The sequence below is a fragment of the Salvelinus namaycush genome, chromosome 19 (genome assembly GCF_016432855.1).
Source record: "Salvelinus namaycush isolate Seneca chromosome 19, SaNama_1.0, whole genome shotgun sequence".
NCBI classification, from domain to species: Eukaryota; Metazoa; Chordata; class Actinopteri; order Salmoniformes; family Salmonidae; genus Salvelinus; species Salvelinus namaycush.
Window position 1 is genome coordinate 7,674,767 of NC_052325.1, and position 16,904 is coordinate 7,691,670.

Genomic DNA, 16,904 nt, shown 5'->3' on the forward strand with positions numbered 1-16,904 from the left:
AATGTTTATAATGTTACTTCTGACTTCTGTTGACTGCATAATATGGCGGATATATTTGTGTCTTGATTGGGCTCTGAGCGCCGACTCAGATTATTGCATGGTTTGCTTTTTTCGTAAAGCTTTTTTTGAAATCTGACACAGCGGTTGCATTAAGGAGAAGTGCATCTAAAATTCCATGCATAACAGTTGTATCTTTTAGCAATGTTTATTATGAGTATCCATGTAAATTGATGTGGCTCTCTGCAAAATCAAAGGATGTTTTGGAACTACTGAACGTAAGGCGCCAATGTAAACTCCGATTTTTGGATATAAATATGAATTTTACCAAACAAAACATACATATATCGTGTAATATGAAGTCCTATGAGTCTCATCTGATGAAGATCATCAAAGGTTAGTGATTCATTTGATCTATATTACTGCTTTTTGTGAATCCTCTCTTTGGCTGGAAAAATGGCTGTGTTATTCTGTGAATAGGCACTCACCTAACATAATCGTTTGGTTTGCTTTCGTCGTAAAGCCTTTTTGAAATCGGACACTGTGGCTGGATTTACAACAAGTGTATCTTTAAAATGGTGTAAAATACATGTATGTTTGAGGAATTTTAATCATGGGATTTCTGTTGTTTTGAATTTGGTGCCCTGCACTTTCACTGGCTGTTGAAGAGGTGGGACACTACCGTCTCACGTACACTAGAGAGGTTAAAGACTACCAGAACCCACTGGATTCTCCAATTACCTTGAATGAACTACAGGACAAAATAAAAACCCTCCAACTCAAAAAGGCCTGTGGTGTTGATGGTATCATCAATCAAATGATCAAATATACAGACAACAGATTACAATTGGCTATACTAAAACTCTTTAACATCACCCTCAGCTCTGGCATCTTCCCCAATATTTGGAACCAAGGACTGAACACCCCAATACACAAAAGTGGAGAAAAATTTGACACCAATAACTACCGTGAGATATGCGTCCACAGATACCTTGGGAAAATCCTCTGCATTATCATTAACAGCAGACTCACACATTTCCTCAGTGAAAACAATGTACTGAGCAAATTTCAAATTGGCTTTTTAACAAATTACCGTATGACAGACCACATATTCACCCTGCATACCCTAATTGTAAAATAAACAAACCAAAAAAAAGGAAAAGTCTTCTCATGCATTGTTAATTTCAAAAAAGCTTTTGACTCAATTTGGCATGCGGGTCTGCAATACAAATTGATGGAAAGTAGTGTTGGGGGAAAAACATACGACATCCAAAATCCATAAAATCCACAAACAAGTGTGCAGTTAAAATTGGCAAAAAACACACACATTTCTTTCCACAGGGCCATGGGGTGAGACAGGGATGCAGCTTAAGCCCCACCCTCTTCAACATAAATATCAATGAATTGGCGAGGGCACTAGAACAGTCTGCAGCACCCGGCCTCACCCTACTAGAATCTGAAGTCAAATGACTACTGTTTGCTGATGATCTGGTGCTTCTATCACCAACCAAGGAGGGCCTACAGCAGCACCTAGATCTTCTGCACAAATTCTGTCAGACCTGGGCCCTGACAGTAAATCTCAGTAAGACCAAAATAATGGTGTTCCAAAAAAGGTCCAGTCGCCAGGACCACAAATACAAATTCCATCTAGACACCTTTGCCCTAGAGCACACAAAAAACTATACATACCTTGGCCTAAACATTAGCGCCACAGGTAACTTCCACAAAGCTGTGAACGATCTGAGTCACAAGGCAAGAAGGGCATTCTATGCCATCAAAAATAACATAAAATTCAACATACCAATTAGGATCTGGCTAAAAATACTTGAATCAGGTAAGAACCCATTGCCCTTCATGGTTGTGAGGTCTGGGGTCTGCTCACCAACCAAGAATTCACTAAATGGGACAAACACCAAATTGAGACTTTGCATGCAGAATTCTGCAAAAATATCCTCCGTATACAACGTAGAACACCAAATAATGCATGCAGAGCAGAATTAGGCTGCTAATGATCAAAATCCAGAAAAGAGACGTTCAATTCTACAACCACCTAAAAGGAAGTGATTCCCAAACCTTCTATAACAAAGCCATCACCTACAGAGAGATGAACCTGGAGAAGTCCTTAAGCAAGCTGGTCCTGGGACTCTGTTCACAAACACAAGCACAATCCACAGAGCCCCAGGACACCAACCAAATCATGAGAAAACAAAAAGATAATTACTTGACACATTGGAAAGAATTAACAAAAAAACTGAGCAAACTAGAATGCTATTTGGCCCTAAACAGAGAGTACACAGTGGCAGAAAACCTGACCACTGTGACTGACCCAAACTTAAGGAAAGCTTTGATTATGTACAGACTCAGTGAGCATAGCCTTGCTATTGAGAAAGGCCGCCGTAGGCAGACCTGGCTCTCAAGAGAAGACAGGCTATGTGCACACTGCCCACAAAATGAGGTGGAAACTGAGCTCCACTTCCTAACCTCCTGCCCAATGTATGACCATATTAGAGACACATATTTCCCTCAGACTACTCAGATCCACAAAGAATTTGAAAACAAACCCGGTTTAGATAAACTCACATATCTACTGGGCGACATACCACAGTGTGCCATCACAGCAGCAATATTTGTGACCTGTTGCCACAAGAAAAGGTCAACCAGTGAAGAACAAACACCATTGTAAATACAACCTTTATTTTCCCTTTTGTACTTTAGGCATTTGTACATCATTACAACACTGTATCTATACATAATGCATAATATTCTTTTGGAACTTCTGTTCATTTTTTTTTATTTTAAGAGGAGAGGAGAGAGGAGGAAAGAGAGAGAGAGAGAGAAGAGGAGAGGAGAGGAGAGGGGGGAGAGAGGAGGGAGGGGAGAGAGGAGAGGAGAGGAGAGAGGGGGGGAGAGAGAGAGGAGGAGGATAGAGAGAGGGGGAGAGAGGAGAGGAGAGAGGAGGAAAGAGAGAGAGAGAGGAGGAGAGGAGAGAGGGGGAGAGAGGAGAGGAGAGGAGAGAGAGAGAGAGAGAGAGAGAGAGAGAGAGAGAGAGAGGAAGAGGAGAGAGGAGGAGAGAGGAGAGGAGAGGGGGAGAAAGAGAGAGAGAGAGAGGAGGACAGGAGAGAGGGGGAGAGAGGAGAGGAGAGAGGGGGAAAGAAAGAGAGTGAGAAGAAAGGGAGAGAGGGGGAGAGAGGAGAGGATAGAGGGGTAAAGAGAGGAAGACTTTTGTGAGTGTAATGTTTACTGATTGTTTATTTCCCTTGTTTACTTCCCATTTGTTTATTATCTATTTCATTTGCTTTGGCAATGTAAACATATGTTTCCCATGCCAATAAAGCCCTTTAAATTGATTTGAGAGAGAGAGAGAAATCTACTAGAAGGAGAGAGAGATGAGCAGATGAGCGCCCACATTTTTCAGAATGTTTTTACAAAAATATAGATTTAGAGTTATATGAACTTGTATTTTTCGGCAAGGACATATACAGGATACTACCCTCCACAACATAACCTTCACTCCAAATCAAAACTCCAAATCTACAACCTGATTTTGGACAATATTACCTGGAAGGAGTTTTACTACCAAAGATTCTTATTTCCAAGCTACACAGCAAATGCTCTGTCAAACAAACAACAGAAATGTGAAAACACCATCCAACCTGGAACTGAGTGAGTCATGTTTAGTCTGAAGCTACTTTTAAAGCCAAGTAGAAAAATATGTTACAATGATATATTTTACATTTTAAGGACTGAATGCTAAGTTACGGCTACCAAGCTTGCTAGGACAGAACACATCTGACTGCCACTTCAATTAGCATTGAGATGTGAAGTGAGAGGTGTCAAAGCCCTTGAGCCAAACAATGGCAGGAGAGTTTCACAGCTTATCCCACCCAAATGCAGAGGCCTTTGAAGCCCCCTCCCACTGTTCAGAGGTCATTTCAATACAGTACCCTGTGGATTATAAAAATGAGAAGGCAGGGAAAGAGTACAAAAAGAAGCTCCTTATGGAAAATCAAGAGACACTTTTTGCTGACTATTATAAAAATGGGAACATACGCAACTTAATCTTCCACACAGACCATCCCCTGTTATGGAACAGTGCTATATTAGACAACAAGGACTCTGAGTCAGCCAATGTCAACCTGTACAAGTCTGGAACAGTAATGGTACAGGGCAACCCAAAACAGTTTCAGCTAGACTTTCACATAATCAAAGTGATAGCTCAGCAGGATAAGCTCTCTCTTGAGAAAGATCATCCGAGCGTGTCAGACCAGATATACAAGGAAGCAGTGTCCACCTTCGCCTGGACCCTAAAGGACATCGCCCTCAACCGCAGACCCAACACCTCACACAGGAGCAACAGATGAGCAGAATTCATGCTGTCAATTAACTTATGGGCCACATCCTGACTGATGGCAGCCCATTCTTGCATAATCAATGCTTGAAGTTTGTCAGATGTATTTTTTATTTTTTGTCCACCCGCCTTGTGAGGATTGACCACAAGTTCTCAGTGGGATTAAGGTCTGGGGAATTTCCTGGCCATGGACCCAAAATACCAATGTTTTGTTCCCCGAGCCACTTTGTTATCACTTTTGCCTTATGGCAAGGTGCTCCATCATGCTGGAAAAGGCAGGAGAAGTTGCTCTTGGAGGATGTGTTGGTACCATTCTTTATTCATGGCTGTGTTCTTAGACAAAATTGTGAGTGAGCCCACTCCCTTTGCTGAGAAGCAACCCCACACATGAATGGCCTCAGGATGCTTTACTGTTGGCATTTTACATTTTTACACTTACATTTTAGTCATTTAGCAGACGCTCTTATCCAGAGCGACTTACAGTAGAGTGCATACATTTTATTACATTTACATACTGAGACAAGGATATCCCTACCGGCCAAACCCTCCCTAACCCGGACGACGCTATGCCAATTGTGCGTCGCCCCACGGACCTCCCGGTTGCGGCCGGCTGCGACAGAGCCTGGGCGTGAACCCAGAGACTCTGGTGGCGCAGCTAGCACTGCGATGCAGTGCCCTAGACCACTGCGCCACCCGGGGCATGACACAGGACTGATGGTAGCGCTCACCTTGTCTTCTCCGGACAAGCTTTTTTCCGGATGCCCCAAACAATCGGAAAGGGGATTCATCAGAGAAAATGACTTTACCCCCGTCCTCAGCAGTACAATCCCTGTACCTTTTGCAGAATATCAGTCTGTCCCTGATGTTTTTCCTGGAGAGAAGTGGCTTTTTTGCTGCCCTTCTTGACACCAGGCCATCCTCCAAAAGTCTTTGCCTCACTGTGCGTGCAGATGCACTCACACCTGCCTGCTGCCATTCCCGAGCAAGCTCTGTACTGGTGGTGCCCCGATCCCGCAGCTGAATCAACTTTAGGAGACGGTCCTGGCGCTTGCTGGACTTTCTTGGGTGCCCTGAAGCCTTCTTCACAACAATTGTACCGCTCTCCTTGAAGTTCTTGATGATCCGATAAATGGTTGATTCAGGTGCAATCTTACTGGCAGCAATATCCTTGCCTGTGAAGTCCTTTTTGTGCAAAGCAATGACGACGGCACGTGTTTCCTTGCAGGTAACCATGGTTGACAGAGGAAGAACAATGATTCCAAGCACCACCCTCCTTCTGAAGCTTCCAGTCTGTTATTTGAACTCAATCAGCATGACAGAGTGATCTCCAGCCTTGTCCTCATCAACACTCACACCTGTGTTAAAGAGAGAATCACTGACATGATGTCAGCTGGTCCTTTTGTGGCAGGGCTGAAATGCAGTGGAAATATTTTGGGGGAGATTCAGTTCATTTGCATGGCAAAGAGGGACTTTGCAATTAATTGCAATTCATCTGATCACTCTTCATAACATTCTGGAGATTATGCAAATTGCCATCATACAAACTGAGGCATCAGACTGTGAAAATTAATATTTGTGTCATTCTCAAAACTTTTGGCTACAACTTTACATAGTCAATGGTAGTCTTTGAGGGGACTCCTACGGTAGGCACACCTACAGTCCATCTCTTGGCTGTAGTACTCTTCCCAAACTTTTACAGTCCCGTACCCCTTCAAACATTCAACCTCCAGCTGCGTACCCCCTGTAGCACCAGGGTCAGCGCACTCTCAAATGTTGTTTTTTGACATCATTGTAAGCCTGCCACACACACACTATACGATACATATATTAAACATAAGAATGAGTGTGAGTTTTTGTCACAACCCGGCTCGTGGGAAGTGACAAAGAGCTCTTACAGGACCAGGGCACATATAATAATATAATAATAATCAATAATTTTTCTCTTTATTTAAACATCTTATATATAAAACCTTATTTGTTCATCTAAAATGGTGAATAACTCAACACAGGTTAATGAGAAGGGTATGCTTGAAAGGACATCCATAACTCTGCAATGTTGGGTTGTATTGGAGAGAGTCTCAGTCTTACATCATTTCCCACACACAGTCTGTGCCTGTATTTAGTTTTCATGCTAGTGAGGGCCGAGAATCCACTCTTACATAGGTACATGGTTGCAAAGGGCATCAGTGTCTTAACACAGTTATTTGTATCATCCATTTCGGGAAAGTTTCTGTGTAAATGCGCACCAAACTCACTCAGGTGCTTCGCTATATCACATTTGACCTTGTCTTGAGCTTGAGTTCATTTGCACACAGAAAATCATACAATGATGGAAAGACCTGTGTGTTGTCCTTGTTAAAGCAGACAGAGAAGAGCTCCAACTTCTTAATCATAGCCTCAATTTCGTCCAGCATATTAAACATAGTTGCGGAGAGTCCCTGTAACCCTAGATCCAGATCATTCAGGGGAGAAAAAACATCACCCAGATAGGCCAGTCACGTGAGAAACTCGTCATCATGCAAGACAAGTGAAAATTATGGTCAGTAAATAAAACTTTAAGTTCGTCTCTCAATTCAAAAAAACGTGTCAATACTTTGCCCATTGATAACCAGCACACTTCTGTATGTTGTAAAAGTGTTACATGGTCGCTGTCCAGATCATTGCATAGTGCAGAAAATACACAAGAGTTCAGGGGGCTTGCTTTAATTAACAAAGTTAACCATTTTCACTGTAGTGTCCAAAACATCTTTCAAGCTATCAGGCATTCCCTTGGCAGCAAGAGCCTCTCGATGGATGCTGCAGTGTACCCAACGGGTGTACTCCACTATGTCTCCCTGTCATGGCTTTTGCGCCATCAGTACAGATACCAACACATCTTGACCACCAAAGTCCATTTGATGTCACAAAGCTGTCCAGTACTTTAAAAATATCCTCTCCTGTTGTCCTGGTTTCCAGTGGTTTGCAGAAGAGGATGTCTTCCTTAATTGAGCCCCCATAAACCTAAGGGACATATACCAGGAGCTGTGCCAGGCCCGCCACATCTGTCAACTCATCCAGCTGTAAGGCATATAATTCACTGGCTTGTATGCAAAGCAGTAATTGTTACAAAACATCTCCTGCCATGTCACTGATGCGTCGTGAAACAGTGTTTGATGAAGTCATTGTCTGTATAGTTCTTTTGGCCTTTTCCCCCAGCATTGTCCCAGCCATATCCGCAGCAGTAGGAAGAATTAAGTCCTCCACAATAGTATGCGGCTTGCCTGTCCTAGCCTCTCGGTAGCTCACCATATAAGACGCTTATAGTCCTTTCTTATTAATGGTATGTGTTGATTTTATACGTCTTACTACTCGAAAGACGTCTTAATTCTCGCTCAAAAAACTCCTGTGGCTTATTTTTCAAATTGGCATGTTTTGTTTTTAAATGTCTGCCCAAGAGTGTCGGTTTCATCGAGTTCTGAGATAGTACTTTTGCACATATAACACACTGTGGCTGAGGAAAGGCACTACTCCCAATATAAGTGAACCCCAAATCAATGTAGTTCTCATCATATTTGCGTCTCTTCGAAGGTGCAACGTCCCTGTCTGTTGTTCGGTGCTTTCCCAGGTAAGAGGGCAGTAGCTCTTCAGCTGCATCAGATTCACAACTGTCAGTGTCCATGCTAGCTGGGCTAACAACACATGTAGAATTACTGATGCTAGCATTGGATGTGCTCGTGGAAGCAGATCAACTTGTGTTGTCGACAGGTGCAGGTGTAGTACCGCTGGTAGTAACAGTACTACCAGTCGAGCTGGTATTTGTCTCTATGGACACGGGCCTTACTAAATGGACTGTTAGAAAATGTGAAAAAATAAAAATTACCAATATTTAAAATGTGAATCACATTTTGATTTGGCGTACCCCCAATGGCATTGCGCGTACTCCTGTTTGGGAATACCTGCTGTAGACGACTTTATCACTGACCTCAACCCAGAGTCTCTCAGAGCGCTCACAGTCAGTCCACTGACACCCCTATCAGATCACAGCAAAATCACAATCTACTTGAACAGAGAAATACTCAATCTTGAGGCATCATAGCCAAAGGAACTGAATAATATTAAGAAATGGTTTAGATGTAAGGAAAGTTGTGTGGAAACCTACCAAAAAACTATTGAGCAACAACAAATTCAATCCCTTTAAGACAACTTCCTGGACAAAACGTTTCACTGTAATAGTGAAGGTGTAAACTTGGCAGTAGAAAACCTAAACAGTATATTTGACCTGTCAGCTTCCCTATCAAATCTAAAGATGTAAATCATTTGATTAAGAATGCAAAAACCTAAGAAAGAAATTGAGAAACCTATCCAACCAAAAACACAGAGACCCAGAAAACCTGAGCCTATGCCTTCACTATGGTGAATCACTAAAATAATACAGAAATACACTACGTAAAAAGAAGGAACAGCATGTCAGAAATCAGCTCAATGTAATTGAAGAATCCATAGACTCTAGCCACTTCTGGAAAAATTGGAAAACACAAAATAAACAACAACACAAAGAATGATCTATCCAAAATGGAGATGTATGGGTAAACCACTTCTCCAATCTTGTTTGCTCTATAACAAATAAAAAACAGCAAAACCATATATATGATCAAATATAAATCTTATAATCAACTGTTAAAGACTACCAGAACCCAGTGGATTCTCCAATTATACTGAATGAACTACAGGAAAAAATACAAACCCTGGCATCTTCCCCAATATTTGGAACCAAGGACTGATCACCCCAATCCACAAAACTTAATACAAATTTGACCCCAACAACTACCGTGGGATATGCATTAACAGCAACCTTGGGAAAATCCTCTACATTATCATTAACAGCAGACGCAGTGAAAACAATGAACTGAGCGAATGTCAAATTGGCTTTTAACCAAATTACCGTATGACAGACCACGTAATCACCCTGCACACCCCAATTGACAAACAAAAAAACAAAAACAAAGGAAAAGTCTTCTCATGCATTGTTGATTTCAAAAAAGCTTTTGACTCAATTTGGCATGAGAGTCTGCTATACAAATTGATGGAAAGTGGTGTTGGGGGAAAAACATACGACATTATAAAATCCACACACATTTCTTTCCACAGGGCCGTGGGGTGAGACAGGGATGCAGTTTAAGCCCCACCCTCTTCAACATAAATATCAATGAATTGGCGAGGGCACTAGAACAGTCTGCAGCACCCGGCCTCACTCTACTAGAATCTGAAGTCAAATGTTTACTGTTTGCTGATGATCTAGTGCTTCTATCCCAACCAAGGAGGGCCTACAGCAGCACCTAGATCTTCTGCACAGATTCTGTCAGACCTGGGACCTGACAGTAAATCTCAGTTCCAAAAAAGGTCAATTTGCCAGGATCATAAATACAAATTCCATCTAGACACCTTTGCCCTAGAGCACACAAAAAAACTATACATACCATCAGCGCCACAGGTAACTTCCACAAAGCTGTGAACGATCTGAGAGACAAGGCAAGAAGGGTCTTCAATGCCATCTAAAGGAACATAAAATTCTATATACCAATTAGAACCTGGCTAAAATTACTTTTTATAGAGTATAATAGAACCCATTGCCCTTTATGTTTGTGAGGTCTGGAGTCCTTATAGAACCCATTGCCCTTCATGGTTGTGAGGTCTGGGGTCCTTATAGAACCCATTGCCCTTCATGGTTGTGAGGTCTGGAGTCCTTATAGAACCCATTGCCCTTCATGGTTGTGAGGTCTGGAGTCCTTATAGAACCCATTGCCCTTCATGGTTGTGAGGTCTGGGGTCCTTATAGAACCCATTGCCCTTCATGGTTGTGAGGTCTGGAGTCCTTATAGAACCCATTGCCCTTCATGGTTGTGAGGTCTGGGGTTCGCTCAACAACCAGGAATTCACTAAATGGGACAAACACCAAATTGAGACTCTGCATGCAGAACTCTGTAAAAATATCCTCCGTGTACAACATAAAACACCAAATAACTCATGCAGAGCAGAATTAGGCCGAAATCCGCTAATGATCAAAATCCAGAAAAGAGACGTTAAATTCTACAACCACCTAAAAGGAAGCGATTCCCAAAACCTTCCATAACAAAGCCGTCTCTTACAGAGAGATGAACCTGGAGAAGACTCCCCTAAGCAAGCTGGTCCTGGGGCTCTGTTTCACAAACACAAACAGACCCCACAGAGCCCCAGAACAGCAACACAATTAGACCCAACCAAATCATGAGAAAACAAAAAGATAATTACTTGACACATTGGAAAGAATGAACAAAAAAAAATGCTATTTGGCCCTAAACAGAGAGTACACAGTGGCAGAAAACCTGACCACTGTGACTGACCCAAACTTAAGGAAAGCTTTGACTACGTACAGACTCGGTGAGCATAGCCTTGCTATTGAGAAAGGCCGCCATAGGCAGACCTGGCTCTCAAGAGAAGACAGGCTATGTGCACACTGCCCACAAAATGAGGTGGAAACAGAGCTGCACTTCCTAACCTCCTGCCCAATGTATGACAATATTAGAGACACATATTTCCCACAGATCCACAAAGAATTAGAAAACAAACCTGATTTTTATAAACTCCCTTATCTATTGGGTAAAATACCCCAGTGTGCCATCACAGCAGCAAGATTTGTGACCTGTTGCCACAAGAAAAGGCCAACCAGTGAAGAACAAACACCATTGTAAATACAACCCATGTTCATGTTTATTTATTTTCCCTTTTGTACTTTAACTATTTGTACATCATTTTGAAATGTCATTATTCTTTTGGAACTTTTGTGAGTGTTATGTTTACTGTTCATTTTTATTATTTATTTCACTTTTGTTTATTAACTACTTCACTTGCTTTGGCAATGTAAACACATGTTTCCCATGCCAATAAAGCCCCTTAAATTGAATTGAATTGAAATTGAAAGAGAGAGAGAACGGGAGGAGGGGGGGGACTACTTCATCATGTATGGCTCGCCGCCGGCCCTTCATCATACACTGCTAGTCCTACCCCCTCTTCCCCCCCAGCACTGAAACTCAATTCACCCATATCGCGTCCATTACGGCCTGATTCATACTCTGCTCACCGGGGGCCTGCCACAGCCATCCATCTTGTCTCCGGGTCGGAGCGAGGGAGGAAGGGAAGGAAGGTTGCCTGGCAGATCTAGGGCCACGCTAGATGGAGTAGACGCTATCCTATCAAGCCATCCAACCGCACCAGTAAAAACATCCGGAAGCTTTAACGGTGCCGAGCAGCGTTTGCCGGCTGCACTAGAAAAAACTATTTTATCCACCTGTCTACCCAGACAGGACAGGGCTTTTTCAACCCACTCCCTCCTTTCCCCCTTCATTGCCTTCCTCTCTACCTCCATCATGTGGGACTTTTATGGTTTGTCCTTCCAAGTGATGTCCTCTATTCATCTTTCTCTATTCCTTTCTCTCTCTCTCTCTCTCTCTCTCTCTCTCTCTCTCTCTCTCTCTCTCTCTCTCTCTCTCTCTCTCTCTCTCTCTCTCTCTCTCTCTCTCTCTCTCTCTCTCTCTCTCTCTCTCTCTCTCTCTCTCTCTCTCTCTCTCTCTCTCTCTCTCTCTCTCTCTCTCTCAATTTCAATTCAATTTAAGGGGTTTTATTGGCATGGGAAACATGTTTACATTGCCAAAGCAAGGGAAATATATCGTAAACAAAAGTTAAATAAACCATAAAAAAAACCAGTAAACATTACACTCACAAAAGATCCAAAAGAATAAAGACATTTCAAATGTCTCTATCTTTCTCTCTCCTCCCCTCTCTCCATTCATCTCTCTATTCCTCTCTCTCCTCTCTCTCTATTCCTCTCTCTCCTCTCTCTATTCCTCTCTCTGTCCATTCCTCTCTCTCTATTCCTCTCTCGCTATTCCTCTCTCTCCATTCCTCTCTCTCTATTCCTCTCTCTCTTCCTCTCTCTCCTCTCTCTCTATTCCTCTCTCTCCTCCTCTCTCTCCTCCTCTTTCTATATTCCTCTCTCTCCTCCTCTCTCTCTATTCCTCTCTCTCTCTATTCCTCTCTCTATTCCTCTCTCTCTCCTCCTCTCACTCTATTCCTCTCTCTCCTCCTCTCACTCTATTCCTCTCTCTCTATTCCTCTCTCTCCTCCTCTCTCTCTATTCCTCTCTCGCTATTCCTCTCTCTCTATTCCTCTCTCTCTTCCTCTCTCTCCTCTCTCTCTATTCCTCTCTCTCCTCCTCTCTCTCTCTCTATTCCTCTCTCTCTCTATATATATTCCTCTCTCTCTCTCTATTCCTATCTCTCTCTCTATTCCTCTCTCTCTATTCCTCTCTCTCTCTCTCTATTCCTCTCTCTCTCTATTCCTCTCTCTCTCTCTATTCCTCTCTCTCTCTCTATTCCTCTCTCTCCTCTTCTCTCTCTATTCCTCTCTCTCTCCTCATCTACCTCTATTCCTCTCTCTCTCTATTCCTCTCTCTCTCCTCTCTCTCTATTCCCCTCTCTCTCTATTCATCTCTCTCTCATCCTACTCTCTCTATTCCTCTCTCTTTTGGCATGGTTTTGCTGTGTAATGGATGACTTGGAGCAGTTCACTGCTAGGTTTGGAGAAGGCTTCAGTAGGTGTGTGGCTAGGTGTCTGGGTTCAGTGTACTGTTCCTCACAAACCATATTCCCCAAGACCCGAGGTCCTCATAAACCATGCATCCTCCAGACCCGAGGTCCTCATAAACCATGTTCCCCCCAGACCCGAGGTCCTCATAAACCATGTTCCCCCCAGACCCGAGGTCCTCATAAACCATGTTCCCCCCAGACCCGAGGTCCTCACAAACCATGTTCTCCCCCAGACCCGAGGTCCTCACAAACCATGTTCCCCCCAGACCCGAGGTCCCCACAAACCATATTCTCCCCAAACTCAAGGTCCCCACAAACCTGCCAGTAGGCCGGCCTGACAGCCATTCCAAACAACATGGCACCATTGTGTCAGAGCCAGCTAGGCAAACACACAGGACACACACAACAAACACACATTACCACATGGACAGATTTTATGTACAACAGCCTTGTGACAAAAAGGCACTAGTCCCTGTGTGTGTCAAGGCTGCTAATTGACACAAAAAGTGAACAGGTTATATGAGACAACAAAGAGGGGGAATGATAGATGGAGCAGAGTAGACTCGCCTGTCTGTCTGTCTTTCTGACAGCAAGCAGCCAATTACTGATGAAAGTGGTGGGATGAGTCCTGCCAGACCACAGCTTTCCATTAGCACATGCCAGCCAACCGTGTGTGTGTGTGTGTGTGTGTGTGTGTGTGTGTGTGTGTGTGTGTGTGTGTGTGTGTGTGTGTGTGTGTGTGTGTGTGTGTGTGTGTGTGTGTGTGTAAGGGGGGCTCAGGGGGTCTGCTGGATCCTTTTCACGCTCACACACTAGCGATAAATAACCAGCCGATTCATTTCCCGCAGTTGAGCACATGGAATTGCAATGAGTTGGGGGAGACAGCCCGTCAACCCGAGACCAGCCGATACGTGCAGCCGTGCGCACAGCAGAGTGGAGCTCTAGTGCGGACTCATAAGCGCTCATCTCACCACGCGCACCGAATCAATAACTCCGGCCAAGCACTCGAAAGCTCACCAGTCTCCATCTTTAAAAATGACAGATGCCTGAGCTCATTCCATGAAATGACGCACCTATTATTATTATTACACAGTAATATCACAACCACTCCTTTCCTGTAAACCAATAGCATCATTCGACCAAATAGTAATAGGATCAAGTCATGTGAATTAGTGTCAGTAAGTCACCCACAGAAGTGGGATAAGTGGTAACTGGCAGTAGCGTTGGCACGTCTGCCTGCTTGGCCATGCCTGTGTGTGCTCACTGTACCACTGCCAGCCCTGCGGATGACTTCATTCTAATGAATGAGTGGTTTGCCTTCATGTCGAGCGCGACATGCCACAATGACACAGACAAATACAGGGGAATTTTTTTTCTCCAGCTTTCCAGCAACTTCACATGCTCCATTCGGATCACTGGTGAGAGTGGATTTCCAACCAAAAGCACTAGTGGTATGTATGCGTTCACTAGGTTACCACACACACACACACACACACACACACACACACACACACACACACACACACACACACACACACACACACACACACACACACACAAACACCCAGTCTTCCCCCATGCAGCCTTGGTTATCACCCTCACGCGAACATCCTCGCGGCTCGTTGGTGATAATATATTCTGCATCGCAATCGGGAGTTGGTTCTCGTACCAACAGGCTGAAAACACCAAGTAATCTGACAGATGCGGATGCATTATTTAAGAGTCTCTTAAGAGTCTCTTGTTATTAGTTACGAGTCCTACTTCTATGCCTAAATTGCCCCGTGCCTTCTCAAATCGCACTCGACAGACGTGCAATTTTGTGTGGGAGCTCTCAGGTTGGTTGCCATCGTTTAAGAATAAACCAAACAGAACGAATGACAGACGGCGCTCCGCATTCAATACCCTAAAAAACACTGAAATTACAAACCGTCACAATGTTATTCAAATAGCGTCTTGTGCTTAAAACCAAATTATACTACTATTATAGCCTACCATGCAATCAAGGTGCTATGATCAATTTATATAACCAATAAAAACAATCAAATAACATGACGAATGCAGACTTGTCTCCAACAAGACATTGCTTGTCATTAATTGCAGCATAACACTGTTACAATCGGCAAGCGAGATGCAATCAAGAGTCGTTAAAGCCAGAGAAGAGCTAGAAAAACGAAATAGTATACCAGGGGGGTGGAAAATAGCGCACACGGGTGGAATTATGGTCACAGACGCGTCCATAGCAGCCTCTCTCCCTCTACACAGTGCTGCCTGCTGGTGTGATCAACTTGAGAATGTTTTCATGACAGGCTGCATGGGGTGACATGTGAGCGCCGCAACTCCGCAGCTCGAGCTCCGGAGCATCAGCAGCATATAAGTGATGATTTACAAATACTAGGCTGCTACAATAAAAGTAAAGACAGTTATACAGTAAAGTAAAGAAAAAGCAGTAAATCACCTGCTGCCAGTTCTCCTCCAGCGAAGGCATTGCAGAGAAATAGCCAGTGTCATGCACGAGTTGGAGTTCCTGAAAAATACTGTAATTCGCCAACACGTCCATGTTGATGCAAGATTTGAAAGTAATTTACTTTGATCCACCGGAAAAAATACAACCCCACTTTTGTATGGTTAGGGGTTAACAAAACAAAATGTCTTCAGATCCTCCTCTGTGCGTCTGTCCATGCACCAGAAAGTATAGCGCTATATACCACTGGAACTAAATAACACACAGAAGAACCACTATAAACAATAGAAAAAGAAGAGTTGAATATTATGTCTCTGAATTGCAATCCTTTTTTCTCTGGCGCTAACTCTCGGGTCTTCAGTCCAGGAGTGGAATGCCAGCTCGGTGACATAAAACGTCCATCTATTTCCGCATTGCCAGATTGCAATATTCGCTCTATAAATTCCAGGTTGGTTTTTCCGCTGCCTGCAGTAGCTTCATCAGGCGACTGGGAGAGTAGCTCGGGCTAGCTGTCTAGTGAGCGGAGCGAGCAAGCGACTCGGACGGGGGAGTGGTTTGTTGTCAATCAATTCCGTGCGTGACCATATAAGGTAAATAGGGTTTGATGATCTCACTGGCGTCCAATTAAGGCGGCGCTAAAATAGGTAAAAGGGAGGAGTTAGAATGAATGGCGAGCCGCTATTGGCTTTGTGTAGCTGTCACTCTAGTCATACATGGCAGTGAAAGGTGAGCTATTTTTAGATGGCTATATATGCTGCAGCATACTTCCTTCACTCAGTTGAAGTCTGTGGCCGAACAGGAAGCATACACAAACCTTCCAGGCTTCAAAATAACTTATTTTAAACACATGTAATATTCCTATAACGTGTTTTTACTGTAATTCATTAAACATTTTTCGAATATAGTTTTAACGGAAGAAACGTCCGGACACGAGACCGATAGGGACTCGGGCTGTGATGTAACAGCTTTCCCAACACAACACAGCTCCTAGACGACTTCTCTTGTGGTTTGAGGTTGCAGGCTTTTACTGGAAACCCGCTGTGTAATACAGAACTCAACGTATCTACTCCACAGTGCCTTCAGAAAGTATTCATACCCCTTGACTTCTTCCACATGTTGTTGTGTTACAGCCTCCATTTAAAATTGATTCAATGTAGATTGTTTTGTCACTGGCCAACACACAATACCCCATAATGTCAAAGTGTAATTGTGCTTTTTGAGATTTTTACAAATTAATTAAAAATGAAAAGCTGAAATGTCTTGAGTCAGTTAGTATTCAACCCTTTTGTTGTCAAGTCTAAATAGTTCAGGAGTAAAAATTTGCTTAACAAGTCACATAATAAGTTGCATGGACACACTGCATCCAATAATAGTGTTGAACATGATTTTTGAATGACTACTTCATCTCTGTACCCTACACATATAATTATCTGTAAGGTCCCTCAGTTGAGCGGGGAATTTCAAACACAGATTCAACCACAAAGACCAGCAAGGTTTT

The 16,904-nt window shown here is 43.3% G+C and overlaps 1 protein-coding gene across 1 annotated transcript in view; it reads right to left on the reverse strand.

Moving 5' to 3' along the window:
• Positions 1 to 15,910, reverse strand: part of LOC120064116 (Krueppel-like factor 7) — a 130,381-nt gene extending 114,471 nt beyond the window's left edge. The window contains exon 1 of the mRNA XM_039014473.1: positions 15,401 to 15,910. Within this exon, the coding sequence (XP_038870401.1) occupies positions 15,401 to 15,502 (102 nt within the window). The 5' untranslated portion in view covers positions 15,503 to 15,910. The remainder of the gene's footprint in view (positions 1 to 15,400) is intronic.
• Between the last annotated feature and the right edge of the window lie 994 nt (positions 15,911 to 16,904).